The sequence below is a fragment of the Paroedura picta genome, chromosome 8 (assembly GCF_049243985.1).
Source record: "Paroedura picta isolate Pp20150507F chromosome 8, Ppicta_v3.0, whole genome shotgun sequence".
Classification (NCBI taxonomy): Eukaryota; Metazoa; Chordata; class Lepidosauria; order Squamata; family Gekkonidae; genus Paroedura; species Paroedura picta.
The window spans coordinates 50,678,704-50,706,264 of NC_135376.1; the positions used below are offsets into that span (position 1 = coordinate 50,678,704).

General features: G+C 42.7%; 1 protein-coding gene and 1 long non-coding RNA gene across 4 annotated transcripts; one reads left to right on the top strand and one right to left on the bottom strand.

Moving 5' to 3' along the window:
- Positions 1-936: 936 nt before the first annotated feature.
- On the bottom strand, positions 937-5,090 carry BBIP1 (BBSome interacting protein 1). 3 transcript variants are annotated; one of them, XM_077349703.1, is made up of 3 exons: positions 4,957-5,090; positions 2,501-2,572; positions 937-1,301 (listed from the first exon to the last, which is right to left on the bottom strand). In XM_077349703.1, the coding sequence occupies exons 2-3, from the start codon at positions 2,538-2,540 to the stop codon at positions 1,147-1,149; spliced, it is 195 nt and encodes a 64-aa protein (XP_077205818.1). In that variant the 5' UTR covers positions 2,541-2,572; positions 4,957-5,090; the 3' UTR covers positions 937-1,146. The 3 variants fall into 3 exon arrangements, with proteins under 3 accessions (XP_077205818.1, XP_077205817.1, XP_077205816.1); XM_077349702.1 differs by lacking the exon at positions 4,957-5,090 and adding an exon at positions 4,562-4,808 and having other exon boundaries at positions 2,501-2,568; XM_077349701.1 differs by lacking the exon at positions 4,957-5,090 and adding an exon at positions 4,562-4,799.
- Positions 5,091-5,283: 193 nt separating this feature from the next.
- Positions 5,284-11,811, top strand: LOC143843524 (uncharacterized). Its single transcript, XR_013233584.1, has 3 exons — positions 5,284-5,596; positions 7,366-7,554; positions 9,797-11,811. It is a non-coding gene; the product is annotated as an uncharacterized LOC143843524 (long non-coding RNA).
- The last annotated feature ends 15,750 nt before the right edge of the window (positions 11,812-27,561 follow it).

Below are 27,561 nucleotides of genomic sequence, written 5' to 3' on the forward strand. Positions count from 1 at the left end.
ACATCCGTGGCAGGCCTTGTTTCAAAGTAGTTGTGCCTGTTGATTGTGTATGTTCTTCCATTTTCTTATTTTATAATGGTAATGTAATTCAATCTTATCTAACCTTAGAAATTGTGCAGGGTCTGCTCTGGCTAGTATGTGGATAGGAGACCAAGGAAGTTGGGGTTGTTAGAGGAAAGCAATGGCAAAACCACCCTTGGACATCTCTTGCCCTGAAAATTCTGTGAGATTATAAGCTGCCTGTGACTTCACAGCACTTTCCACCACCAACCTCATCACTATATGGATATATCCAAGGGTAAACTGAATACCAAGTAGCAATTAGAGTGTAGAGGTACCATTTTACATATGACAAGCCCAGAAGATGTTTCTCATGTCATGTTAGAACAAAACAAAAAACCACTGTAGACTTGTGCATTGTCTCCCCACCTCTGAAGAGCAAATCATAGCAACATTACATCTGTTGTTCACTAGAAGCCAACAGACCATCATGACTGTGGCACTGATACAGTGCTAGCACTTTGTAACTACAGTTCCTGCTGAATGTGCATATGATTATACACACACGGGTGTTTCCCTGTTTCCTGAAGGGTTACTAGCTCCATAGGGCAGAAGGTCCATGAAGCCTGCCATTCAGCTCTTTTCACCTCTTCTTTAGCAAGGTACATTCCTAGGTACTTCCTATTCATGTAGCAATCTCTACCATCATTCCCAAGTTGAAAGGAAGTATGATAACAATATAAGTGCATGTTAATGGATATGGTAATGCAGAACTTCACTTACTGAACAGTTAAGTCTACTTTGGAAATTGTCTGTGTGCTTCCGCAGTTTAGTGAAAAAAGTCATTTTTATACCAGATTTAAAATAAAACAATCTCCATATTTATGACAGTCTGGATATTGAGTTACTGAGATCAAAACACCTAAGATGAATGCATTTTTAAAGTCTTTTACGAATAAATATTTTATTTCTATACCATTTTCCCAGTGGGCTAAGGGTGGCTGAGTTACACAAACGGGTTACACAATCTCAAATTGTATAAACTATTGGATAATATTGGCCTTATTTCCATTTACTGTTCATACCAAATTTGATCACTTATCTACATCAGTAGAACAAATTATGCACATAAATACAGTTTCCAAATTATGCTGGCTGCTGAGTAAGATGATTCTGCTGTCTAATAGTTTCTTGTGCTTCACGCTGCATTTTCTCAAGTTTTTCTAAGGTAACTGATTTTAGAGGTAACAGCTTTGGCTTGCACAGCACCATAGTAGTCACATCTTCCACTGCTAGCTTACCTAAAAAAAAAAGGGGGGGGGAGATCATTCATCAGTAAGGAATGCACAAATATCTCTGCAGGTTTAAACAATGTTATATACAAAACATTCCCCTACCCCCCCAAAAAACATTAATGGGTGCTGTGCCATGCAGAAGGTACTATACCTGCACTACACAGTCCTAGAAACTATTGCTTCAACATGAGTCTTAACAAGTTAACTGAACAATCAATACAGTAAGCACGTTTCGAATGTGATCTCTCCCACCCCATGGAGTGCTGCCCATAAGTGTGTTTCAGCTGTCTATGTGGAAGCTTTTAAACGGCTCTCTTTATATTAAGATCTAGGCCAAATCTATTTCTGCTATTGATAAAAAATGATTTGAAGTACCCTCCTAGTACCAACCCAACACTTTACGGAAAACACAGACTAAGTGACTTTGACCACAGAATGACTATCACATTTTAGTCCTTCGTGTGAGTCTCAATAGATAACATATGACAGATCATCATAGAAATTTCACTGTGGCACCTAGTGTTTTTAGCAGTGATTTTCTCTGATTCTCATGAGAAGTAGAAGCTTTACATGAGAATAGACTTAGCTACATGACATACAAATACATGTGCATGAAGTTCTTGTCACCGCTTGTTTACATGTTAATTTTACACCATCTAGTGGTGATAAATACTTTTCTTAATCAGTTGCTTTTTAGACTGGTTCTGCTATTCAATTAAACAGCTTTTTAAAGTAATAGTGAAATTATGAGAAACTGAGAAAATACTATTACTCTGTTTATCAAAGACGTCTAGCCTACAAAAGCTCATGTATTAATTTTTTTCTTTATAGTACCAAAGACACTATTGTTCAATAATAGATAGAAACAGGGTACAACAATGTGGTATAATATTAAGTATTAGAGATAGACCAAGGTTCAGAGCCATGAATGGCCTGGGATACTTTTAGCCTAATCTACTTGAGAGGCTTTTGGAAGGATAAAACTGGATTGGGGCAGGGGGAGGGAACAGATACAATCCTGTCTGGCTTCTTAGCAGAAGAATGGTATAAAAATACAATGAATTCCCAACCATCAAATGAGAGATTTTTAACAATGTTTCAAAACTTGCATCTTGTAAGAAGATAGGATTTAAAGCAAAGTACACTTGAGAAGTATACTGGATGTACGTGGCTCATGGAACCACTGACGGGGAAAAGCCACTCACCTTGCTTAGGCAACACTTCCCGAAATTTTGATTCAGGCATTCTCCCTGATGACACTAAAGGAAATTATCTGCCTTGGATTAGAAATAAAAAGGATTATTACAAAGACAGGTATGGTGAAAACTTACTTTCATGCTCTCAGCTATCACCCTGGACATGCCATACAATTCACTGTCTTATAGCCATGCTCCCAAGAACCCTCGGCATCAATTCTATCTTCACATACTCACAAACTATTGCAGGGACCAATATCAACAGTATGAATTGGAGGTTCATTCAACTGCATATGCTCTAATATGCTCTGATGCCAGCAATTCATTTGTCATTTACACAGAACAAACAGCATGGTGTCTCCAAGAGAAAATAGACACAAATCAGACATCAGAAATGGAAATGCTCAAAAACCAATGGAAAAGCCATTGAACCCTCCTAGACATTCAACAATAGACTTCAAGGTTAAAATGCTTCGAACATTTCTTAGTAGGTCTTCAGTACAGAGAGGTGGAATTCATACACAGTTTTGATACTGAGACTTGGACCAAACATGTTTCTAGCTGATAGTAACACTTCATGCAACTGACAAACTACTTTATTTCACAATAAGTAATGCCACCTAGGTGCCACAATTTTTAATTTTAGCTGCAGCAGGCAACCACAGCTATCTCACTGATGTGGTTGAAATGGTTTATAATTGTCTTTGTTTTTCATATGCCCCAAAGCCAAGCCTGCCTCCACAGCCCCCGGGGTCCGGATTACCAGTCTTTCGTTCTCTGGTGAGTTAAGGAGCATGACTGTCCCCATCAGTGGGGGAGTCATCATGAACTACTGAAGTAGCACACCCACATAATTGACTTGTGCAAATACAAGCCTTGATCAACCGCATCCCTACCTTCTTAGCAGTAGCCTGACCACCAGGTTACTCTTGTCTCATTCCAGCCATATAAATGAGGGTGGCTGAATTAGCCTGTTTAAATGCATCACCCCTTTTCAGGCAGCATCTGAGTGAGGGAGAGCATGGCCCTAACAGCTGATAATCAGGTGGCCCTCCCAGCCCCTTTAGATCTCTCCCCAAATTGGAGTAGGCAGGGCACCTTTCATCTTCAGCTGTGTCAGGGCTCCCCCCTTCTCAGGCGGTGGGGGGGGCAGAATCATGCGCACATAAAGCCCTGAAACCTTTTGGATTTGGCTGAATCCGAAAAGGTGAAGGGGCATTCATGTATTTTGGATTCGGCCAAATCATTTCCAGCCAAATCTGAAAGGGTACGAATATTTGTGTGTGCACATCCACCCATGCAGCCCTTTGCTTGCAGATTCTTCCTACTGCTTAAAATTCAAGCTTTGTTGCAGGTTTTTTTTTCTCCACCTACCCACCCCTTAAAGTTGCCAGCTCTGGGCTGGGAAATACTGGGAGATTTGGGGGCAGAGCCCCAACAGGGAAGGATTTGTGAAGGGGAAGGATCTCTGCACAGGAGGTCCTCCCTCCAAAGCAGCCGTTTTTGGACTTTGGTAATCTGGAGCACACCTATAATAGCAGGGGGTTGCCAGATAACTGTGCCACCAGAAGGTTGGAAACTACTACCCTCACCCCTTGTACTAAAGCTGCTACTGCTGCTACAGTTCCAGCCTCTCCTCATCAGCTGCAGCCTGCTCCGTACCCAGAAGAGCCCAAGATTAGACAAGGGGGAAATCCCTCGCTCCCCAAGACTCCTTTCTGCTCCTTCATCTCTGATCCCTCTGCACAGGCCCCAATAGCCCCAAACCCTTCCACGGAAGAGAGGGTCAAGCCCCCCAACCGGCCCAGCCTTACCACGGCCTGTTTCCACGCCCACTCGGAGCGACCCACTCGCATCCATTCCAAACTCCCCCCTCCTCGCCGCCAAACCGTCCGCCTCCCCCCTCCCCCCTCCCCCCTCCCTCCTCCCTCCGCTCGCCGTCCTCCTGCCCCCGAACGCTCTTTCTCTCGCTGAGGCCTCTCCGGATCTTGCACGCTTCCCCGCTCCAGGTTCTTGTCTCCCCTTGAAGCCGGCCTTCTAAGTGTGGCGGGCGCGGCTGGAGCTGCCTACCTCCCGGCGCCTCCGAAGCAGCCTCAAGCCCTGCAGCGACGGGCAGGCCGGGCGCCTCACGGAGGACTGGGGGAGAACGGCGTCCTGCCTTCCAAGGGTGCCCCGGCGTCGTTCTAGAAGAAACCGGAAGGAGGGCTTCTGCGCAGCTCTCCCCGCGGAAAGGATATCTGAGCCAAGCGCGCCTGGACCCCACCGGGCCGCACAGGGACGCTTCCACGGCCGTCTCTGTTGCCACTAGCAACGAGGGGGGCTGACAACAGAACGTGATAAAACGCAGGGCAGGGCGGGAGGGGGAGGAAGCAGGACCAAGAGCGTGCGAATGGTGACGCACTTTAGAATTCGCTGCCTCTGAACAAGGGTGAGCGCCAATCACCACCACAACAGTAATGACGTACTTCGGTCACGTTCCGCGGCCTCAACACTAGAGGCCCGGATGCCAACCGCTTCCATCGGGGCAGGGAGGGTCGCTCGCGCCGCGCTGGAAGCTTCGTCGTGTGTTCGCCTGTGCATCGCCCACAGATCCGCGACTGTGCGCAAGTGGCGCAGCATGCGCTTGACGCGCCCCCACAAAGGTCGTTCCGACGCGGCCGGGAGACAAGATAGGTTTCTATCGCAAGCATCCTTATGGGCGCGCGTTTTCTAGTGCTGGCAGGCTGCTGAGTTTGCAGCCCACGCTGCGCTTACAGGGATCATGTTCCGTTGAACTCAGTAGCAGTCATTTCCACGGGGCATTTTGTGTTACGCGAACCCCGCCCCGTGAATTGCAGAAGTGTGTAGTGTGTTGCAAGGAAGGTGGCCCGACGTCCCACTGATGGCAGTGTGAAGAGAAAGGATGTTTTGCTTTTCATCATGATGACGGCCGTAGCCCAGACATTCCCGAGCCTGAATGACATGCTGAGGAACCAGAATGTGGAGGAGCTCCAAAAGTGGCATTCAGATTACCCACACATAAAACCATCCCCAACTCCATTGCGGAGCAGCCTTTCTGCACATTTTTACTATGGAGAAACCCCTGAGACATTCTTCAAGTTCCATGTATTTTTTATGTTACATGTATTTTGTATTTTATATTTTTGGAATTTATGTGATATTTTAAATGTAATTTTTATAGAATTGTATGTGATATTTATGTGATATTTTAAATGTAATTTTTATAGAATGATATAATTTCTTTTTGTGACCTGCCCTGAGCTCTCTGGAAAGGGCAGTTGAAAAAGTGAAATCAATTATTTATTATTAATTTATAATTTATAACCCACCTCTCTCACTGAGACACAAGATGGATTATGAAATATGATAGATAGAAATTTTATTACAGTTTGCACCAGACATATAACAGGAAATTATACCGTGCATCCCAGATAAAACATGATGTTAAAATACAAATATATATATTTTATATATATATATATAAAATTAAAAGTAACTTTAAAACTTGGTAATAAAATGTATAGTGGATTTTTAAAACTAAAGCAGAAATAGCTTTGAGCCTGAAACAGGATCCTCATATTTCATTTTTCATGGCGGACTCTACATATTATTGAACAAAATTTAGCAAAAGGTTTAGTGATTTTGGCGGATTATAAAATATGAAAAACAATTCAAACAGCAAAGATATCTAATAAACAAGATGGTGGGGTTAGAACTGAAGTACTGGAGCCAATTAAGTGTGGTAGCGGGAGGCGTCTTCTGCCTTCACTCATTAAGTACTACATTAAGTAAGGGGTGATTTACCAGCTAATACAGGCACAGATCAGAGCAGAAGTTCCCAAATCCAGATTTCTTAACTTTCAAAGACCCAGCAGGAGCTATTGCATTAAAAATAAATCAAGTAATCACACTATGTTAACCACTTCCTTTTCCTCACTGTTAAATATTACTATTTTAAGACTTCATATTGAACACTGGAAGTCCACATGAAAAAACTCTAGCCTTCAGAGACAGCTGTTTTACAGAAAACACTATCACCATACAACTTGTATGGACCCTGGATTGTAAATTTGTGACATGAAACAAGATCACCAACTGGAGCTTTCTGTTTCAAGTAAGCTCCCATCTAAATAGTTTGTTCTTGCTATAGACTGTTCCCGATCCCCTGTTTAGTTGGTTTCAAATAATTTTTATTTATCTGCCAAATTTGCATCCTGCCTTTTCATACAAGACCAGCAAGGTGGCTAAAAATTTAAAACATACAAGATCACATTTCAAACCTGTCAAACCCACACATCATTAAAGCATATGAAAGATTTAAAATATGGACAAAGACAAAAACAGGATTCAAGACATTGGTCAAGAAGGAGAAATAGATATCCTGGAGGGCCCCAGAAATAGCCTTTGAAGATGATCATAGCTATATTGGCCTCAAATCACATATGGTTTTGTAGGTTAAACCAGTGCAGAAGGCCAAGACCAAAGTGATATGATCCCTACAAGCCACTCCAATCAACATCTTGGCTTAAGCATTCCGTTGATTAGGCCTGAGGAGGTGGGGAATGGAAGCTTCCAAATTCTTATCAATTACCATATATGGAGTGCATTGCAGTAATCTAATACAGATGTAACTAGGATATGCACCACAGTAGCCAGATCTTTTCTCTCCAAGAAATGTTGCAGCCTTCTAACCAGTTGAATTTGTAAAAGGCCCTCCAGGGTCAAGTCTGCACTTTGCTTTTTATCCTCCCCAGGCTGAATAACCTCCCCTTCCTGCCCTGCACTTCATTTGGTTTCCATGTTGATGTTGTGTGCTTTAAATTTTACCTCTGCAACTTCCATGACGGATACTATCTTTTCTCTGCAATATCCAGGAGTGGATATAACTCGCTACATCTGAGAAAAGCGGGACCCGACACCCACCCCAATCAAGTGGGAAAGAGACAGAAAATGAGGACCATGCAAGTGCAGACGGGCAACCTGTTTCAGGTCGGGGAAAAGGGAGGCTGTAAATCTGGGTTCAAACTGATCAGAATTTGGCAAGATTTACAGTGGAAAAAAATGTAAGTGCAGATATGACCCTGGTCACAATCTTCATTTGATTATTTAGCAGTAACCCTGGGTTCAAGAATACCCCCAGACTATGGGCCCTCAAGAAGAGTGCAACCTGATCCAAAATAGGTGATATCTTAAATCCCAGGTAATATTTTCTGCCCTGCAGTGTCACTTCTGTCTCGTCAGGGTTACACTTCAGTTTATTAGTCCACAGGCACTGTCTCCAGATTCCAGGTTTCTACAGTTGCCTTGTGATCACCTGGAAGTGTGAGATAACAGTGTCATCTATGTACTGGTGACCCAGGCCGGCCAGATTTTCAGAAGACCTTTTCACAAATCTGCCCTGAATTGTGTATGTGAATAGGGTACCCCTGCCTCGCAACTAAATCCTGCCTTCTATGTTTACTGGTGATCTGGGAAGCATCAGTAAAGGCTGTCTCTGGGAATGTGCAAATGACAAAGTTTTCCAGCTACTCCTTCCTCTCCGAGAATTAAGGCCTTAGCACAAGGGGAGATATTTTATTTGAACATAGGGTGTTTGCTTTATCAGGAAAGACTATTTACTACAGCTTAATTAGAGCATGAGGAAATAACTATCATACTCTCGCTATAGCAGATGTAAGGAAAGAAAAGGGAAAATCATATTTGTAAGCTAATCTTAACGTTAGAGATATTTATTTCAGCATCCCTTTCTTTGAATGCTTTGTAGAGTAAATGCTGATTCTGGTTCTCCACATTCTCTATTTGGGGTTATTCAGACCTTTAACCCTTCCCACCCTTGGTAGCTGGTGGAGTGGTTAAGAGCAGTGGCCTCTAATCTGGAGAGCTGGACTTGATGCCCCACTCCTCCACATGCAGCCAGCTGTGTAACCTTGGGCTAGACACTGTCCTGGTAGAGCTGTTCTCAAAGAGCTGTTCTGTCAGAACTCTCTCAGGCTCGCCTACCTCACAGGGTGTCTGTTGCAGAGAGAGAAAGGGAAGGCAAAAGCAAGGTATAAAAACCAACTCTTCTTCCTTACTCAATGCAGAGCTAGGGGCACTTTTTTCTCTTGGGATTGTGGACCCCCCACCTCCATTAGAGGGCTCATGCACACTTGAAATACACAAGTCATGTTTTAACTCTAGTAATCTGTCTTGCCCTTCCTGTCAGTCAGAGTAAATGGTTATCTGTTTATGGAAATGCATCTCTGGCCTTGCTATCAATTGTTATGGACCTTTTTCCTGGGAAAGTGCGATGCTCCCAGAGCCTTTGCAGACTCCACACCCAGCTTCAAAGCAGCGTACCTCAATGGGTTGTGACAGATCTCACTCCTATGCTCTTTCATGTAGAGTATAGGAGTCAAAGGAAACCTGGCGGGCCATTGGTCAATGGCTAAGGGGCTGAGCAGTAGTCCCAGCACCTCCCAGCACCAGCTTCTGAAATCACCTGTTTATGTCACACTGGATCTACCACAGATCTGCCTCCCAGTCCCAGTCCAGGATACCTTGACTGATACCATGACTATTTTGGATTGTCTCATTATAGGGTTTTCAAGGTAAGAATTCATCAGAAGTGGTTTATCGTTCCCTTCTTCTGCGCAGTACTAGCCAGGGTTAGTTCAAGTGTCACCGCTATAGTCTATGAAAGATCCTCTACTAGTGTCCCATTACACAACTGCTACTACCCAGTAGCTGATACCCTTCCAGGATTCTTCTGCCCCCATCATCATTGGAACTGTCTTTTCTTTTCTGCTGTTCTGGCTGTTGATTACTGAAGGGGGTGGATGCATCTTGGTCTGGTGTCTCAGCAGTGACCATTCTACCCTGAGTGCTTCTGCTAGTTTAGCCTAGTAACAGAGATTAAATTCCTGATGGTATTGCTCCCAGCTTTGCTGACACACTCAAATCCCCTCACTAAGTGAAGCTATATTGTCCCAAAGGTTGTGCATCAAATTGTGCATCCCTTTTCTGTACCTGGCTGCATTGTGCACATTTGTGATGCACATTCAGAGACCATGTTCAGGATCATATATATAGAGAATACCTTATATAAAAGCTCCAGCACTGGATATTCTAGAGAAATCAGGAAATCGTCCCCTTTTGTTCTTTGAATTAGTAAACTGATTTTATTACGTCTTTTCATATTCCTGTGTTCAGCACAATCACAAAGAACCCTCCTGTTTATTCATGCCCCCAAAACGTCATATTTATGTCAACCTACATTTAAAATACATTCTCATTTTGTTATTTGTTTGTTTGTTTATATGGAAGAAGTACCAGCCAGACACCCGTCCATTGTGCCTGGATCCAGCTGAGGTGTCAGTTGCCACTCTGGAGTCTAGATGAAGAAGAGGAAACAGCCAGACACTTTTCATTGTGTTTGGATGCAGACATCACTAAGAATTGCTTCCTTGAGCATTGTTTTTCTTATATTCTATTTCTATGTATATTTTAAATTGCTTTAAGGCCACATCACTTGTTGAAAAGCAGGGTAATATGCAATATATTACAAGCTGTCCTCTTCTTCCATTGATGACACAAACTGGGAAACTGACCTAAAAAAGTAGAATCAAGAGGAAGGCTGGAGGGGGGACAAGGGATGAAGGATGCTTCCCACAGGCCCCCTATCCTTCCAAACAGCAGTTTGCTCCTTTAGCAACTTCAGTAGCAGTTAGGTATTTCTCTATTATCTGCGTTGCCAGCATAGCCCTGTTTACACTAGCACAATTGCAGATTTCAGGATTAGATACATAACTGCTGAAGTTACTGTTTGAGTATATTACTGAAATCTGAGTGGGTTGGTGCAAACATGCCCTTAATATTCTCGGTTGGAAAGACGACAAATTAGTCAGGATTCAGGACATCAGCTAAACTCATTCAAGTCAGTTGAGTAACAACACTAGCATCTCTTCAGCGCTTTGTATCACACCATAACATAGAGTCGTTAGCAATTTATGAAATGAGCCTAAACTCAATACCCCTTGGACACAAGAACTCATCAGCTCTGAATCTCCCGCCTTTAGAAATAGTTGGCTGAAGGGTGTCGGCCAGAGTCTGAGAGCCTGCTTCACTGGATTGCTTTGATACTTCCTTTACAATTTGAGTTCTAGGAAAGTATAAATGCTGCAAATTATAAATGTATTCATATTTATGCATTCCGTTTTGCTACTGCTGAAAAATATGTAGAAACTAGCCTCAGTTATTTGGAAAAACTGGTAAATTGGTGACTGTATTAAGTTATTTTTAAAAATACCTTTCCTTTCTAACAGCATTGAAGGTAAAATATAACTCCAGTTAAAATGCCATTCTTTAACAAGAGTAAAAATAACTAAAAGCAGTTATGTATAACAATAGCACTGGCTAACAACCCCTTTTCTTGTACCAGTTACAGCCAAACAATTTTTATTAAAGGTTGCATGTGGGGGAAGCATGAAATCAAACCCGCCTTGCCAGATTAGAAGTCTGTGCTCCTAACCACTACACCAAGCTGCCACATGCGCCCACTCCCATCCATGGCTTGAAGAGCTTCCAGTGATAACTGCAGCTCCTTCATACTTTACATCAGGTGAGGGTTACCCCTTGCTTGGGCCTCTGATGTGTGGGCACAAACAGGGAGTACAGTGGGGTGGTGGTAGTGATTCTGGCCCCCATCCAGGATTTTTGTCCAGGGTCCCAGAATTTCTAAGACCATCTATACTTTAGAACATCGGTTAGTTGGGGTTCTGTAAAGAATGAAGCCATTGTGAGGACTTTACAAATGAATCGTTATTGTAATGTTAGGTTTTTCTATACAGTTCTTCATGACTGATTAAAAATTTCCACTCTGGTTTGGGGGAAAAAGCAACACTGCTCTTTGAAAACTTGTTGGAGGCATCTAATTTTCTCTCTGATGCTTTGGTAATTATCCAACATCACTAGCCATATGTTAGCTCTGACAAATATTCTTTTAGTTCTCCGATGTTCTAAGATGTTTTGCCATTTCAAATTTTACGCCTTATATGATAACTTGGCCAGCCCTCCCACTCCATCAGCTGTCTCTGGAGGAAAGAAGATGCAAACATAAGAACAGGTTGACAGTTATTAATGAGCTAGTTAGTTCTTCAGTGAATGTCACTAGCTCCAATAAGTTCATAATGATACCAAAATTTTTGTTAAATTTAATATGCCAATATCACTGATCTGAGAAATGATCATAGGTATTTTGATACGTGAGGGAGAAAATCCAAATGCTTTTATCCCATGGAAAACAAAATACAAAATGAACTACATAATTGACTAGTTTTTGCCTTTTAGTTGTATCCAAATATTTCTCACTTGAGGCAGGCTACCTCACATGCTTAAGGATGGGAATGACCCTGATCACTCCTAAGACGTTGTGTTTTGAGAGGCTTTTGAGGAGAAACTTGTCTATCAATGTAGCCCTCATAGCAGGAAGTAGCTTCAGAGCCTTGTGTGGAGGGCCGTGTTTGCTGGCAGCCTGGCGTATGTCCCACTCATGCTTCCTAATTGGCCAGTTTGCTCATATCAGCTTGGAAGCTGATAAAGAAGAAACATTGTTCAAACAGTGTTCAAACAGGTACTTGCATTTTTCAATTGGGTTATTGGTTACTCAAGCTTTGTTAGTCTGTCTGTAGTAGTAGAAACTGGTTACCTAGTTACTGCAGCTCTGTGCTCAAACTGGACACTGCAGTGGGTTTCTAACTATAACTGTTCATTTGGAGATACTTTTGGGCTTAGAGCAACATCAGCATTTCTTGGATTGTATTTCTTTCTTGTAATGCTTTGTGAAGGCTAAAGACTTTCTTTGTGAATAGTGAGAAATGATTTAAAATCCCTAGGTTCATCAAATATTTAGACACCCAGGGAAGATGTCTTGTTTTAAGGCAAATTCTAATTTGCCTGCAGATAATGAATGACAGCACTGTAAGCAACTTGCAAAGGGTGCGGCCAAGTCTTATTTCCTGTCTCAAAGTAGTTTGTGCCAAATACATTTTAAGGCTAGTTTCACAAGAGAACAAAAAATTAGCCAGCAGTGCCAACATCCATTTGTGCTTATGAAAATTTTCTGGTAATTATGGGAGTATATTTGTATAGCCTCATATGCAGAAATCATGCTTTTTTGTAATTACTGAAATCAGTGGTAAATGATATATTGGTTGTAGAATGGGAAAGTGAACTTTCAGGGACATGTCCAAGAATATGCATTCACTGGAATGTTCCCAGTGACTTAAAAGAGAAATTCGGGGGCTTGTTCACACATGAAAAATAACTGAGCTTCTTTAGAAAGCTCATGTCCCCCCCCCCCCCCGTGATTTCATATTACTTTAATGAGTTAAATTAATGGCTAAGGCCTCTAATCCTCATTGCGGGGGGGGGAGTTGTGGTTAACCTCACACAGAAATTAATGCCTTTAAATATATGAATTCTGGTAGTAAGTACTGGATTCCATGTGGTATTTATCTTGTGGATATCTAAGCACAAGCTAATCTGTAAACTGATCTGCAAAACTTTGATTCTAAGGATATTTTTTCCAGATATGATCCCCCTTTTGTCAGGGGGTGGGGGAACTCTGGTTTTTGGGCAAACCTCTATGGTTAGAATCAAAAGCCAAAAGCCCCCCCCCCCCCCTCCACATGTCTGACATGCTAACATCACTTCTGGGTGACATTGGCATGTTGCATCACTCCCAGAAAGCTTCCCTCGCCCCCACCAAGAGTGCAGATGGAGCTGGCAGTCCTAGTAATAAGTTGCATCTGGCAATTAATGGGGAAACTGATTTCTGTAGTTAGAAGATCCATTGTGATTCCAAGAGGTCTTCACATTGGCAGTTCTAGAAGGAGAGAAGAAATCAGGAAAATGGGAGAGGCTATGGGTGTTTTCAAGAAAGAGAAAGAAGAAATAGTATGGTGGGAATGAGATGTCTTCTGCAATCCTTGTGGGTTCCCACTTGTATATACAGGCTTTCAAAAGGAACAATAATTTAGCAATATTGTAATGTCCCTAATTGTTCATTGTAATGCCTTCTGGGTAGTTATGAATGGCTGCAATCATGTCACAATCTGCAGTTAGTACACCATGCCCTCCCAACATTTTAAAAATCAAAATATTTTCATATTAAGGATGACTAACATATTCTCTGGCCAGATACAAATTGCTAAAAAATTGTCTCAGTCTTCTGTACATTGTAAGCTTTCAAGGCAATGCTCTATGCTGAGCAGACTTCAGAAGCAAGGCATGTCACTTAGATAATCATAATAGTTCTCTCTTTAAACCTAAAATATTTAATGTCATGTTTAATCTTGTTTGTGTCTGTCTGTCTCTCCCTTCCAATGCCTGGATGGTATATCCCTAGGAATTCTACTTAAGCCATCCTGAATTTCATGGTGATATAAGAAAGGTAGAATATAAAAACAGGACTATCTGGTTTACTAGAGCAGGGGTAGTCAACCTGTGGCCCTCCAGATGTTAATGGACTACAATTTCCATAAACACCTGCCAGCATTTGGGAATTGTAGTCCATGGACATCTGGAGGACCACAGGTTGACTACCCCTGTACTAGAACATACAGGCAATTGTGGTGTAAGAGTAGACTGATACCTTGTAGCTGTATGCATGTATTTGCATGTATGTGGACTCATGTCAAGCTGCATCAATCCCACATTGAAGTATGATTTCAACAGAGGCGTATTCTCCAGGTTGGCAAACAGGGCATGTATGCCCAACAGCAGCATGTTAGAGCACTGAGAAAAAGAGCTGGTTCTTATATGCCGCACCCTTTTCTCTACCAAAAGGAGTCCCAAAGTGGGTTACATTCGCCTTCCCTTTCCTCTCCCCACAACAGACACCCTGTGAGGTAGATGAGTCTGAAGGACTCCTGATATTACTGCTTAGTCAGAACAGCTTTATCAGTGCTGTGGCAAGGCCAAAATCACCCAGCTGGCTGCATGTGGAAGAGCGGGGAATCAAACCTGGCTCGCTAGATTAGAAGTCCATGCTCCTAACCACTTCACCAAGCTGGCATTATAGAGATGCCAGCTTCCAGATGGGACCTAGTGGTCCCTTGGAATTAAACTTGCCTCCAGACTACAGAGTTTAGTTGTACCCTACTGAGATCCATGTCTTCACCAGGCTCCATTCCTAAATCTCCAGAAATTTCTCAAGCTGGATCTGGTAACACTATACCCCATCCCTGACCAGTAGCCAGTGATGGACCTGGCAATTCTAGAGCACTGTGCTCAGAAAGCCATTTTCCTACTCAAGCAACCAAGATGAGCCTCTGAATCATTGGCAGCGCTGCTGGTGTTGGCAGAGTTTTAAAATGCAAGAGGGCAGAGCACCAGGCTGCTTAAAGAATAAAATAGTTTTATTTAAAAGGAAAACAATTTTGTATAAAAAGAGTTGAGAGAGGCCTGTCTAACTGTTCTGTTGTCTTCATTGAATAATGTTGGCAAGCAGGAAGGAGCTCAAAGGAGCTCAAAGGAGCAGGAAGTCTCTGACAAACCAATCAGGTCAGGAAGAGATTATTTGAAAAACATCAGGAAGTTCCTAAACTATGCTAAATATGTATTTCCTCCAATGCCCCCCTGCAGGACATGCTTGATATTCTGTTCAATCATGCATACTATAGATTTTGCATATTCCAACACCCCTTTTCAAGATTGTGTGCATAGTCCTTGGGTTTGACTCAAATTTTTCACACGGAAGTGGCTTCAGAAGTATATTTGCAACCATGTCCTCAGTTCAATAAGCTTTTCCTTCTGTGTGTCCTTAACAAGGTAGTATTTTTCATCTACATGCTTGGTTCTTTTCAGCCTGTGCAAGCCTTATATGTTCCTAATTATCCTTTAAAATTTGCACTCATCTGGGTTTTTTGGTTTAGAAGTCCTGTATCAACTGTAATATCCACTTCAGGTGCTTGCATGCCTCTGCCACCGATACAAATTGCAACTGTAGTACTGCCCCATTGCATCAAGTTTCACTAAGCCTACCTAGTGGTCTCCAATTCCTTATGAAGATTACTTCACCATACGTGACGGTCTCATTTGTTGAGCTAGTCCTAATTTAGGCAAGGGTTACATACCAGGCTGAAGAACAAGGTTTCATATTCACAGGAAGTGTTAATTTAGTGAAGAATGTGATGGTGATGGACTTATCATAATTCTAGATATTTCAGATTTCCTGGGTAATTATGTTACTCTGGAACAGCCAAAATAACAAAGGGTCTTCTGGCACCTAAAAGACTAATGCTTTTAAACAAAACACGAAAGCGCACCCCTTGAATAAATCTTTGTTGGTCTTAGAGGTGCCATTGGACTCAAATTTTGTTGTACTTCTTCAGACCAACATGGCTATCCACTTGAAAATAAGGTCTTGTTGTGACTGGAAATCAGAATACATCAAACTATGTGAAATCTGGCTCACAAAAACATATCTTAACACAGCCCACAGCGCTGCGGGCGCCGCGGACTAAATAAAGCCGTAAGGGCTTAGGGGGAGGAGATAGGGCGGGCTCTGTCCGGGATGAGGAAGGGTGCCGATTGGCCCCTTCCTCTGGACAGACGATTGGCCCTGCCGATTCCCGCCCTGGCGACAAGGGAGCAACTGCGAGCCGCCCGGAGCGCGGCTCACAGTTGCTCCCTTTCTGCTGGCTTGACAGTCAGAGTAGTTCACAGTCAGAGTAGTTCAGCAGTGGAATAGGCTGCCTAAGGAGGTGGTGAACTCCCCCTCACTGGCAGTCTTCAAGCAAAGGTTGGATACACACTTCTCTTGGATGCTTTAGGATGCTTAGGGCTTATCCTGCGTTGAGCAGGGGGTTGGACTAGATGGCCTGTATGGCCCCTTCCAACTCTATTATTCTATGATTCTATTCCTGATGGTTGGTGAAACACAAGTTACTGAGGAAGTGCCATACATAAGTGCTATGGTAAGGATTCAGTACCATTCAATTTCATGTACATGTATTTGATTTAATAATTCCCCAGTCTTGCACTTCCATGGGATCGTGGCCCACATATTACAAGGTCATATTCAATATACATGGAAGCCTGCCCCCTTGTGTGATACAAAGGTCATTGCAGGTATTTTGATGAGTATGTAGTAAAAACTGTTTGAACTTTTTCTTTGGTTCAGATTTACAATGGCTAACAGCAGTTGCCTTTCAATACATTTGAAACAACCACAGAGATGGGTGTGAACAGTCACCTCCACACACTGCCCTGTGTTTAATTGACAAGGAACATCTCTCATGCAAGACAAATCAGCCCAGTGACAATGAGGCATAAAATAATGTTATTGTCCTTCCAAATTAGCCATTTGTGATATAGAGATCCACCAGGCATTGCATACGCTTGCTTCTCTTCCTTGGCCTCCTTTTATTTATATGTTTGCTGGATTTCTATGACCACCCCTTCTGGCATAGCTGGCTCAAGGCAATTTACAACATCTGGATCACACAATTAAAATATACATTAAATAATAACAAACCAATAAACCCAATATAAATTAGAAAATCAATCTTCCGGTTAAAATGTAATTGTGTTCATGACTGATGCTTTCAGTATCCGATAGCTTGCTTGCAGATTTCTTCCTGTGTTCTTACATTCAGAGGGGTGTATTTATACAAAGGGGGTGGTTGTAGATGTTGTATCCTCCTGGCCCCAACCAAATACCTGGTGGAAAAGCTTTGTCTTACAGGCCCTGTTAGCAGTAGCTTAGCAGTTCCCGTAGAGCCATCGTATCACTAAGTTTACATTAAGCCAATAGCAGAAGCCACAATTTTCACTGGCATCCTAAGTGGAGCTGCTGGTGGTGGAAAGCGTTGTTAGGTCACAGCCAACTTGTGGCAACCCCATATAGTTATTTAATTTATTTATTTGATTTTTATACGACCGCTTTTCCTAAGAACCATGGCGGTTCACAGAATAAAACGTTAAAATACAATAAAACCCACATAAAACCCCAATTTACAATAAGTCAGCAAGTGGCCAGACATTCTTCTGAATAACCAATCTCATCCCACCTTGTTCAGCTGGAAACTAGGAGCAGGTGCATGTCTAATAGACCTTAGGAAGGGTTCCTTGGATGGAATACCGGGATTCTGCCCTGGCCTCAACCATACGCCTGGTGAAAGAGCTCCATCATGCAGGCTCTGCGGAAAGCTGACAATTCTGGCAGGGCCCTCAGCACTTTCGGGAGCTCATTCCACCCGGTTGGGGCCAGGACCGAAGGGCCCTGGCCCTGGCCCAGGCCAGGCAAACATCCTGGGGGCCCGGGACAACCATTTAATTCATACCCACAAAACAGAGAGCCCTGCGGGGGGCATAAGCAACCTTCATTGAAATCAGTGGGTTTAGATGGGCGTGCGTAGGAAGGCACTATTTATTTCCTCTGAAATGCCCTTGTTCTCCCAAGCAGCTGTCTTCTATTCGAGCTCTGGCTATTGCTAGTATCCCTCTTGTCACTTCTTTTCAGTCTTCATTCCAGTCTGACAGTGAGGATTTTCTTGTCTGTGGTAACATCTGTTGTTTTCTGGAGTATTTCTGTCTTCTCTTTGGTAGTCTGCTGACCTCCATGTTTACCTAGGGGGCCTGAAACAGGAAACTCCAGAAGTAGGACAGGTCAGGCTGCTCTTCCAGAATAGCCTGTTTTACTTGTATGAAGCAAGATTATGGAGGAGTTTGTGATGCTGGTAGACAAACAGCAATGTCATTTATATAATCTTTCCCCTTTCCGTTGGAGAAAGTAGAAGAAACCTTTGTTCAAGGTAATGGTGTATTTCTGTAAATTCACAACATTTCAGGAATTTCAGATTTAATTCATACAGCACAAATCCAATGTTTTTAAGCACAGGAATTGTTAGACTGTACAATACTATATAGGTCTACTAAGGAATAATTAGATTGTGCACTAGACAGTCTATAAAGCAGGGCATACTTCCACGGAAATGTTTTTTAGGATTGTACTATTAACTAAAGAGCCTCTTATGGTGCAGAGTGGTAAGGCTCTGCCCATGAGGCTGGGAGTTCAATCCCAGCAGCCGACTCAAGGTTGACTCAGCCTTCCGTCCTTCCAAGGTCAGTAAAATGAGTACCCAGGTTGCTTGCTGGGGGGTAAACGGTAATGACTGGGGAAGGCACTGGCAAACCACCCCGTATTGAGTCTATGAAAACGCTGGAGGTCATCACCCCAAGGGTCAGACATGACCCAGTGCTTGCACAGGGAATGCCTTTACTTTTACCTTTTATTAACTATTAGTTAATTAAAGTTGGTAATGAAAGTTGCAATTTCTAAGATTATGACCTGGAATGAACTGCTCTGGGTATAATACCAGGTTATGGGAGTGTTGTGACAGTGTTTGCATGAGCAAAACATGCTTTGAGTCTGTCATTGAAATATAAGTCAACACACAAGCAAAAACTGATGAACAGATGGGGGGGTGACACTTAGGCCCAAGGAATTTCAGACATCTAAGCATTCAAGATTGAGGGACTAGGAGAGGCATAACTTTGATTGGGATTGCAGTAATACTTGTTGTCATTTTTAAAACAGTCACAGTTAAACAGTAACTAGAATCTGGGTTAAATTTTGATCTTGCTGCAATTTATGCAAAATTCAGTTTCAGTTTGGGCTAGGATTTAACATTTTTTTGGGTGGAGATTAAAATTCTCTCAATTTCCCCCTGCTTGTGAAAGTCATATCCCATATCTTTAAAACTTTAAAACTTGTTTCAGTTCCTCTACTTTGCCATACCAAGCTCACAGGGATGTTTTCCAACTGAAACAATTTCCTAGTGTCCCTGCCAAACAGGTCAATCTTGTTCAACATTTATGTGCATAGCATTTCCAAATCTACTAATCTCTGCACCCACTCAGGCATTATGATGGCTGTTTGATTCTATTTAAGCATAGGTCCTATTTGTATGAACTTTGTCATTCTTGTAACTAGGGGCAAAGCTTTCTAGCAGCCTGACTTAGGGATGGAAATAAAGGCAGAGGTTTCCTGTTAGTTCACCTGCTTTGCAAACTAAAAGTAAAATCAAAACAGAGAGTAGCAATACTACCCCCTCCCCAAGATAGGCAAAGTAGTATACCCACAGTGGAGAGAAGTAGATGTATTACTTGCACTGGAAGGCATGTGCTGAGAAGGGAGGCAAAGGTATTACACTCTGTGCTATGATAACAATGGCAAAGCAACTATGGGGGAGTGAGGCAATGGTGTTGCTGCCATTCTCTCCTTCTGGCAAGCCAGCCATATAGTCTTGCTGCAGAAGGGGAAGGATTTATGAGGTAAGTGCTCTCCTTCCAATAAAAGGCAGGCCCAAATATGAAGAGACATGAGAGATGTTTACTCCCTTCTTTCTCTCTCTGTATTTCTTTTTATGTATCCAAATACAATTTTTGCAATTTTATGCCAATAAAGTGAATCTATATCAAAATATTCAGGAATTTCCTCAGCAAGAGTTGATGTGTGTATGTGTGTGTGTGCCTTTTGTTTAATTTGTGACAACACTTACACATACACACGCCTTACAGGAGAACCAGGAGTTGTGAATAGATGATGATGATGACAACCATTCAGTTGAGTCTGACTCTTGGCTCAATTGTCACCATGATTTCTGATCTTGTACCGCTTATTTTGGTTGTGTAATGTTTTGGCCGGTGTCAATTTTGATTGTGTCTAACCACTGCGTTCTTTGTCAGCCTCGTTTCCTTTTTCCACTGAATAATCATAGCACAATTGCTTTCTCCATTGAGTTGAATCGCATGATATGGCCAAAGTAACTGAGCCGGAGTTTAGTGATTTTGCCTACAGTGATATATCAGACGTACTGTAGTATTTCCTTGTTTGTGACTTTGCAGAAGCCTTCTCCAACACAGAGTTCAAACAAATCAATTCTTCTTTTGTCCTATTTTTTTCATTGTCCAACTTTCACAGCCATAAGTGACTAGTGGAAATATGTAGATCAAACTAATCTACATTTGGAAGTCAGGCTTATGTTGTTGCTTTTCCATGTTTGGTTCAAGCTCATCATTGCTGAGCGACCCAGAGTAAGTCGATGTTTTATTTTCATACTGCAATCTTCACTCACATCAATTTGTGATCCAAGAAAAATTCTTGAATGCATTCAATCTTTTCACCATCAATTGTTATTGTGATATGACTGGTTTTTTTACAGTAATCATTTTTTTTGTCTTTTTAGTGTTTACGAAAAGGCCAAGTTTTTTACTTACTTCATTGACCTTTATAATCAGCTGTTCTAGGCCTTCCTTGGTTTCTGACAGAAGGGTAGTGTCATCAGGATACTGAAGAGTATTTATATCCCTTACTCCAGTCTTAATTCAAGTTCTTTCAGTGCAGTCTCTCTCATAATGACCTCAGCATTATATGATCTCAGCGTACAAATTAAACACAAAGGGGAAAAGAATAAAACCTTGGCACACTCGTTTCTCTATTTTGAACCAGTCAGTGTCATCAAATGGTATATGTACAATGGTTTCGTGGTTCGCATAGAGTGACTGCATCAGTTTGATCAACTGCATTGGCACCCCCAAATACTGGCTTCCCTCAATTGGTTATGATCCACACAATCCAAAGCTTTCTTGTAGTCAATAAAGCAGATATAGACATCCTTCTGATATTCCTGTGACGTTACCAAAATCCAGCGCAGGTTTGCTATGTGATCATGAGTGCCATGTTTGTCGAAAGCCAGCTTGAACTTTTGGTAATTCTTTTTCAATAGTTGTTGCTATGCGTTTGTTGTATGATTTTAAGCAGGATCTTACTAGCATGAGAAATGAGGGCTATTGCAACTTTCTGACCTGCCTGGCTGACAATTTCATTTATCAAATGGTAGATGAACCCACAAGAGGTTCAGCCATACTGGACTTAATACTGACCAACAGGCAAGAGTTGGTGGATGAGGTGAAGGAGGTGGGAGACCTAGGGGAAAGTGACCATGTCCTCATAGAATTCCTTTTGAGATGGGGAGCCAAGGAAGCTTGTAGCCAGACGCGGATGTTGGATTTTCGTAGGGCAAACTTTAATAAACTCAGAGACATGATGAGTGTCATACCATGGACGAGAATGCTGGAAGGGAAGGGAGCATGTGAAGGGTGGGCGCTACTCAAACAAGAGCTATTGCATGCTCAATCAATGACTATCCCAGAAAGACGAAAACACTGCAGGAGCTCTAAGAAGCCTATTTGGATGAACAGGGAACTTCAAGAGGAACTAAGAAAGAAAAGGAAAATGTTCAGGAAATGGAGGGAAGGACGGAGCTCTAAAGAAGAGTACCTACAGGTTACTAGGCACTGTAGATCAATCATCAGAAAGGCCAAAGCTGAGAGTGAGCTAAGATTGGCCAGGGAAGCCCATTGTAACAAGAAAAGATTTTTCAGTTATGTGAGGAGCAAACGTAAAGTAAAGGAGGCAATAGGCCCACTGTTGGGTGCAGATGGACAAACTCTAACGAAAGATGCAGAGAAAGCAGAAAGGCTTAGTGCCTATTTTACATCTGTTTTTTCCCACAGGTCAAAGTGTTTAGGCACATCTAGAGATGGCCGTAGCCAAAGGATAGTGTCTGGGTGGCAGGTTAACATGGATAGAGAGGTTGTCGAGAGGCATTTAGCTGCACTGGATGAGTTCAAATCCCCTGGTCCGGATGAAATGCACCCGAGAGTACTCAAAGAACTTTCCAGAGAACTTGCACAGCCCTTGTCCATCATCTTCAGAACTGGAGATGTTCCGGAGGACTGGAAAAGAGCAAACGTTATTCCGATCTTCAAAAAAGGGAGGAAGGATGACCCAGGAAACTACAGACCAGTGAGTCTGACCTCTGTTGTGGGGAAGATAATGGAGCAGATATTAAAGGGAGCGATCTGCAAACATCTAGAGGACAATTTGGTGATCCAAGGAAGTCAGCATGGATTTGTCTCCAACAGGTCCTGCCAGACCAACCTAGTTTCCTTTTTTGACCAAGTAACAGGTTTGCTGGATCGGGGAAATTCGGTTGATGTCATTTACTTGGATTTTAGTAAAGCTTTTGACAAGGTTCCCCATGATGTTCTGATGGATAAGTTGAAGGACTACAATCTGGATTTTCAGATAGTTAGGTGGATAGGGAATTGGTTAGAGCAGTGGTCCCCAACCTGCGGGCCGCGGCCCGGTGCCGGGCCGCGAAGGCCATCGCGCCGGCCCGCGGCTCCCTCTCCCCGCCCCCCCCGCAGTAAAAAACTTCCCCGGCCACAAGCTTGCAGCCCGGGAAGCTTCTTACTGCGGCAGGGCGAGGAGATGGAATCGGGGCCGGGCCGCGCCCATGCGGGCGCAGCCCGATGTGCGGGCGCAGCTCGCGGGAGCGCGGCCCGATGCGGGGGGGCGGTCTGATGTGCGGGTGCGGCTCGCGGGGCACGGCCCGATGCGGGGGCGCGGCCTGATGTGCGGATGCGGCTTGCGGGCGCGGCCCGATGTGCGGGCGCGGCTTGCGGGCGCGGCCGATGCGTGGGCGTGGCCCGCGCAGGCGCAGGCCGCACCCCAATGTCCTGCCGGTCCCCAACCTCAGAAAGGTTGGGGACCACTGGGTTAGAGAATCGCACTCAAAGAGTTGTTGTCAATGGTGTTTCATCAGACTGGAGAGAGGTGAGTAGCGGGGTACCTCAGGGCTCGGTGCTCGGCCCGGTACTTTTTAACGTATTTATTAATGATCTAGATGAGGGGGTGGAGGGACTATTCATCAAGTTTGCAGATGATACCAAATTGGGAGGACTGGCAAATACTCCGGAAGATATAGAGTTCAACGAGATCTGAACACAATGGAAAAATGGGCAAATGAGAACAAGATGCAATTTAATAAAGATAAGTGTAAAGTTCTGCATCTGGGTCAGAAAAATGAAAAGCATGCCTACTGGTTGGGGGATACGCTTCTAGGTAACACTGTGTGTGAACGAGACCTTGGGATACTTGTGGATTGTAAACTAAACATGAGCAGGCAGTGTGATGCAGCGGTAAAAAAGGCAAATGCCATTTTGGCCTGTATCAACAGGGGCATCACATCAAAATCACAAGATGTCATAGTCCCATTGTATACGGCACTGGTCAGACCACACCTGGAGTACTGTGTGCAGTTCTGGAGGCCTCACTTCAAGAAGGACGTCGATAAAATTGAAAGGGTACAGAGGAGAGCGACGAAGATGATCTGGGGCCAAAGGACCAAGCCCTATGAAGATAGGTTGAGGGACTTGGGAATGTTCAGCCTGGAGAAAAGGAGGTTGAGAGGGGACATGATAGCCCTCTTTAAGTATTTGAAAGGTTGTCACTTGGAGGAGGGCAGGATGCTGTTTCTGCTGGCTGCAGAGGAGAGGACACGCAGTAATGGGTTTAAACTTCAAGTACAACGATATAGGCTAGATATCAGGAAAAAGTTTTTCACAGTCAGAGTAGTTCAGCAGTGGAATAGGCTGCCTAGGGAGGTGGTGAGCTCCCCCTCACTGGCAGTCTTCAAGCAAAGGTTGGATACACACTTTTCTTGGATGCTTTAGGATGCTTAGGGCTAATCCTGTGTTGAGCAGGGGGTTGGACTAGATGGCCTGTATGGCCCCTTCCAACTCTATGATTCTATGATTCTACCGTAATTGGAACAGTTTTTCTTGTCACCCTTTTTGGGTAGTGGGATGTACATACTCCTCTGGCCTTCGCAACTAACAACAACGCATTCCTTGCCGTGACGAAGGGGCGAACTAGCCTATTGTAGAGGTACTTTTGTATTTAAGATCACAATACAAAAAATTAATTAAACAAAAAAAGCTCGAACATGCCAAATCCTTATGGAAAGAATTAGATCGGGCGGTTTCTGAGAAAAATGACTCACGTTTTTGGGCACTAGTCTCCAATAGTTTAAACACCTGGTCCCATCATCTGGAGGCTCAAATACCAGCTAAAGATTGGGCCCTGCATTTTAGCAAGGTCTTTGGAGCCCATTTGGCTTCACCCCCAACAGCCATGTCACATTTACAACATATCCCTCCTGATCTAACAGATCTCCCAGTTTGGCCCACAGTTTCAGAGGCTGAAATCAAAGGCCTGATCTCCTCACTGACATCTGGTAAGTCCCCAGGGGAAGATCTGATCCCTACAGATCTTTATAAAGCCTTTCCATCATGGTGGTCTCCTATATTAGCAAAAACCTTCTCGCAAATTAACAATACAGGCCAAATCCCCCCTGGATGGAAACTTAGCATTGTTGTGCCCATTTACAAAAAAGGGGACAAATCAGCTCCAAATAACTATAGGCCTATTAGTTTGTTAGACATAGCAGCAAAACTGTACAGTAAGTACTTACTGATTAAGCTGGAGGAATGGGCAGATGAAAATCATATTTTACACCCACATCAAGCTGGATTCAGAAAGGGCTTTAGTACTATTGACCAATGTCAGATACTTCAGCAACTGGTCTATTCAGGGATAAATGGCCCTAAGAAAGTGTTGTACGTTGCATTCGTTGACTTGGCCGCAGCTTTTGATTCTATAGACAGGCAGCGCCTATGGCAAAAATTAGCAGACTTGAACATTGATAGGCGGCTCCTATTTCTGCTGCGGGAGTTGCACTTTGACACTTATGCTCAAATTAGAGTGGGAATTTCTGGCTCCCTAACCAACAAAATTCCAACATGCAAGGGCGTCAAGCAGGGATGTGTGTTGGCTCCCCTGCTGTTTAATTTATTCATTAACAACATTGTAGAAAGACTCTCTGGCCCACAATTTGTTTCTCCCATACTAGGAGGTCAAAAAATATCTATTTTACTCTATGCAGATGACATGGCCCTAATTTCCCTCACGAAAATTGGGATGCAAAGACTACTACAACAACTTGGTGCTTATTGTAAAGAAGAAGGTCTTAAAATAAACTACGATAAGACAAAAGTAATGGTCTTTAGAAAAAGGGCCAAAAAGTTCTCTTGGAGCATATCTGGAAATTCTGTTAGCCAGTGCAACTCATTTAAATATCTGGGTATCACATTTAGTGAGAGGTTGAATTGGAAACTTCATCTGGACACCATTAGAGCCTCTGCAACACGCCTAGTGGGCACTATTCTGAAGTTTTATTATACAACAGGAGGCTTCCTCATCGATCCAGCCCTCAAATTATACAAGTGCAAGGTTATCCCCCATCTTTTGTATGGAGTAGAGGTCTGGGGATGGAAGGAAAACTTCATACCTAGGCTAGAATCTGTTCAAAATATATTCTTAAGGCGAATTCTAGCCCTACCTAGGGGAACTCCGGCTGTTTTGATGAGGGCAGAAACAGGTCTGCCTTCTCTTAGTGCCCAAGTACATTTGGCAATTTTAAAACAGTGGAAAAACCTCAGGTTAGCCAACATAAACAAATTTAGTCATCAGTCCTTTAATATAATGTTATCTAAGGATCCAGCACGGCATTGCCTTATTAATAGCCTTATTGCACGCTACTCCATCCCCGATGACCTCCTAAATCCTTCAGCTAATAACTCTCACCTTAGAGACTGGATCTTCAAAAGTGATGCCCAGTTAGACAGAATGCAAATTTTGGAAATTAAGACAGCAACATGGTTTAAGCGGTTTAAATATGACCATCGTAGATCCTCTTATCTAATGAAAATCAGTAACCATAATCTCAGAGTAGCTTTTACATCACTTCGATTCGAAACGATGCCTACAGAGGTACTGGCGGGTCGATTTAGCTGTACGCCAAAAAACCAGCGTTTCTGTATTTGTGGTGCACAAGCTCTGGAGGATTTACCCCACTACATCTTTGACTGCTTACTTTATGCCCAACCCAGAGCCAAATTCCTCAATGAGACCTTACGGGGTTCTAACCTTCACTCCGTTGCTGAAAAGATAATCTATCTTTTATCTGACCAGGTTGATGATGTAACATATAAAACCGCCCTATTTGCCTTGGCTGCAAGGAAAATAAGGGCCAATGTTACAACCACTAAGGCAGCCTCTTAACACTCTTGCACTTTGTATGCTGTTTCAGTTTTTTGGTCTTAAATTTTATATTTTTATACAGTTCCTTTTATTCTATTTTACTGTTTGTAAATTTGTATTTTATATTTTGTAAAGGCCTATGGCTATATACAAATAAATGTATCTTATCTATCTACTCCTCTGGCCAGTTATTAGTTTCCTAGATTTTCTGGCACACATCTCAGCAGTTCCATGGGTATGATGTCAATGGCTGGAGCCTTATTGTTTGGCAACTACTCAAGGCCCATTCAACTTTCTCCTAATGAATGGCCAGTTCAAGTTCTATTTCTATTTCTTTTTAATTTGGAAAAGAGCGAATTTCCATTCTGCATGGTTACAGTTCTTCTGCATATTCTCTCCATCAGTTCATGGTGCTCTGTTTGTCAGTCAGTTCCTTCCGTTGTTTATCTTTGATAATATTTTTGTGAAAGCATTTCTTGTGTGTCCCTTTCTGTAATCTTCTTGTAACTGCTTGCATTTCTGATTGCAGTAAGCTTCACTTTGTATTCTTGCTGCCCTTTCAAAATCACATTTAATTTCCTGCAGTTTTTGATGCTTTTCTACATTCAGCTATTCTTACAGTTTCATCTGAGAGCCAGTTTGATCTTTTTTCTGGCTTCTTGTGCGGTGTTTAACTATTTCAACAACAGTGGATTGAATTTCTTGACACAGTTCATCAGGCATCTTCTCTGTTGCATCCAAAAGTTGAAATTGATTTTTCATCTCTACTGCATATTTGAATGGAATTTTATTTACATCAAACTTTCTTAATTGTGATGTCTTCTTTTGACAGCTGTTTTGACAGCAAGGATTGAATTGGACAATCTTCAACTGCCTAAAATGTAATCCATTTGGTGATGTCCAAGTGTATAGGTGATGCCTATGCTGTTTAAACCAAGTGTTAATGAATAGAACCTGTGATCAAGTTAAAGCATTTATCAAGGTCCAGAGTTGTCAGAATATTTGATGAAGAATGGATGAAGTCTTGCACTCAAGTACTGTTGCTAGTCTGGCAATTTTATCTTTAAACATCTCT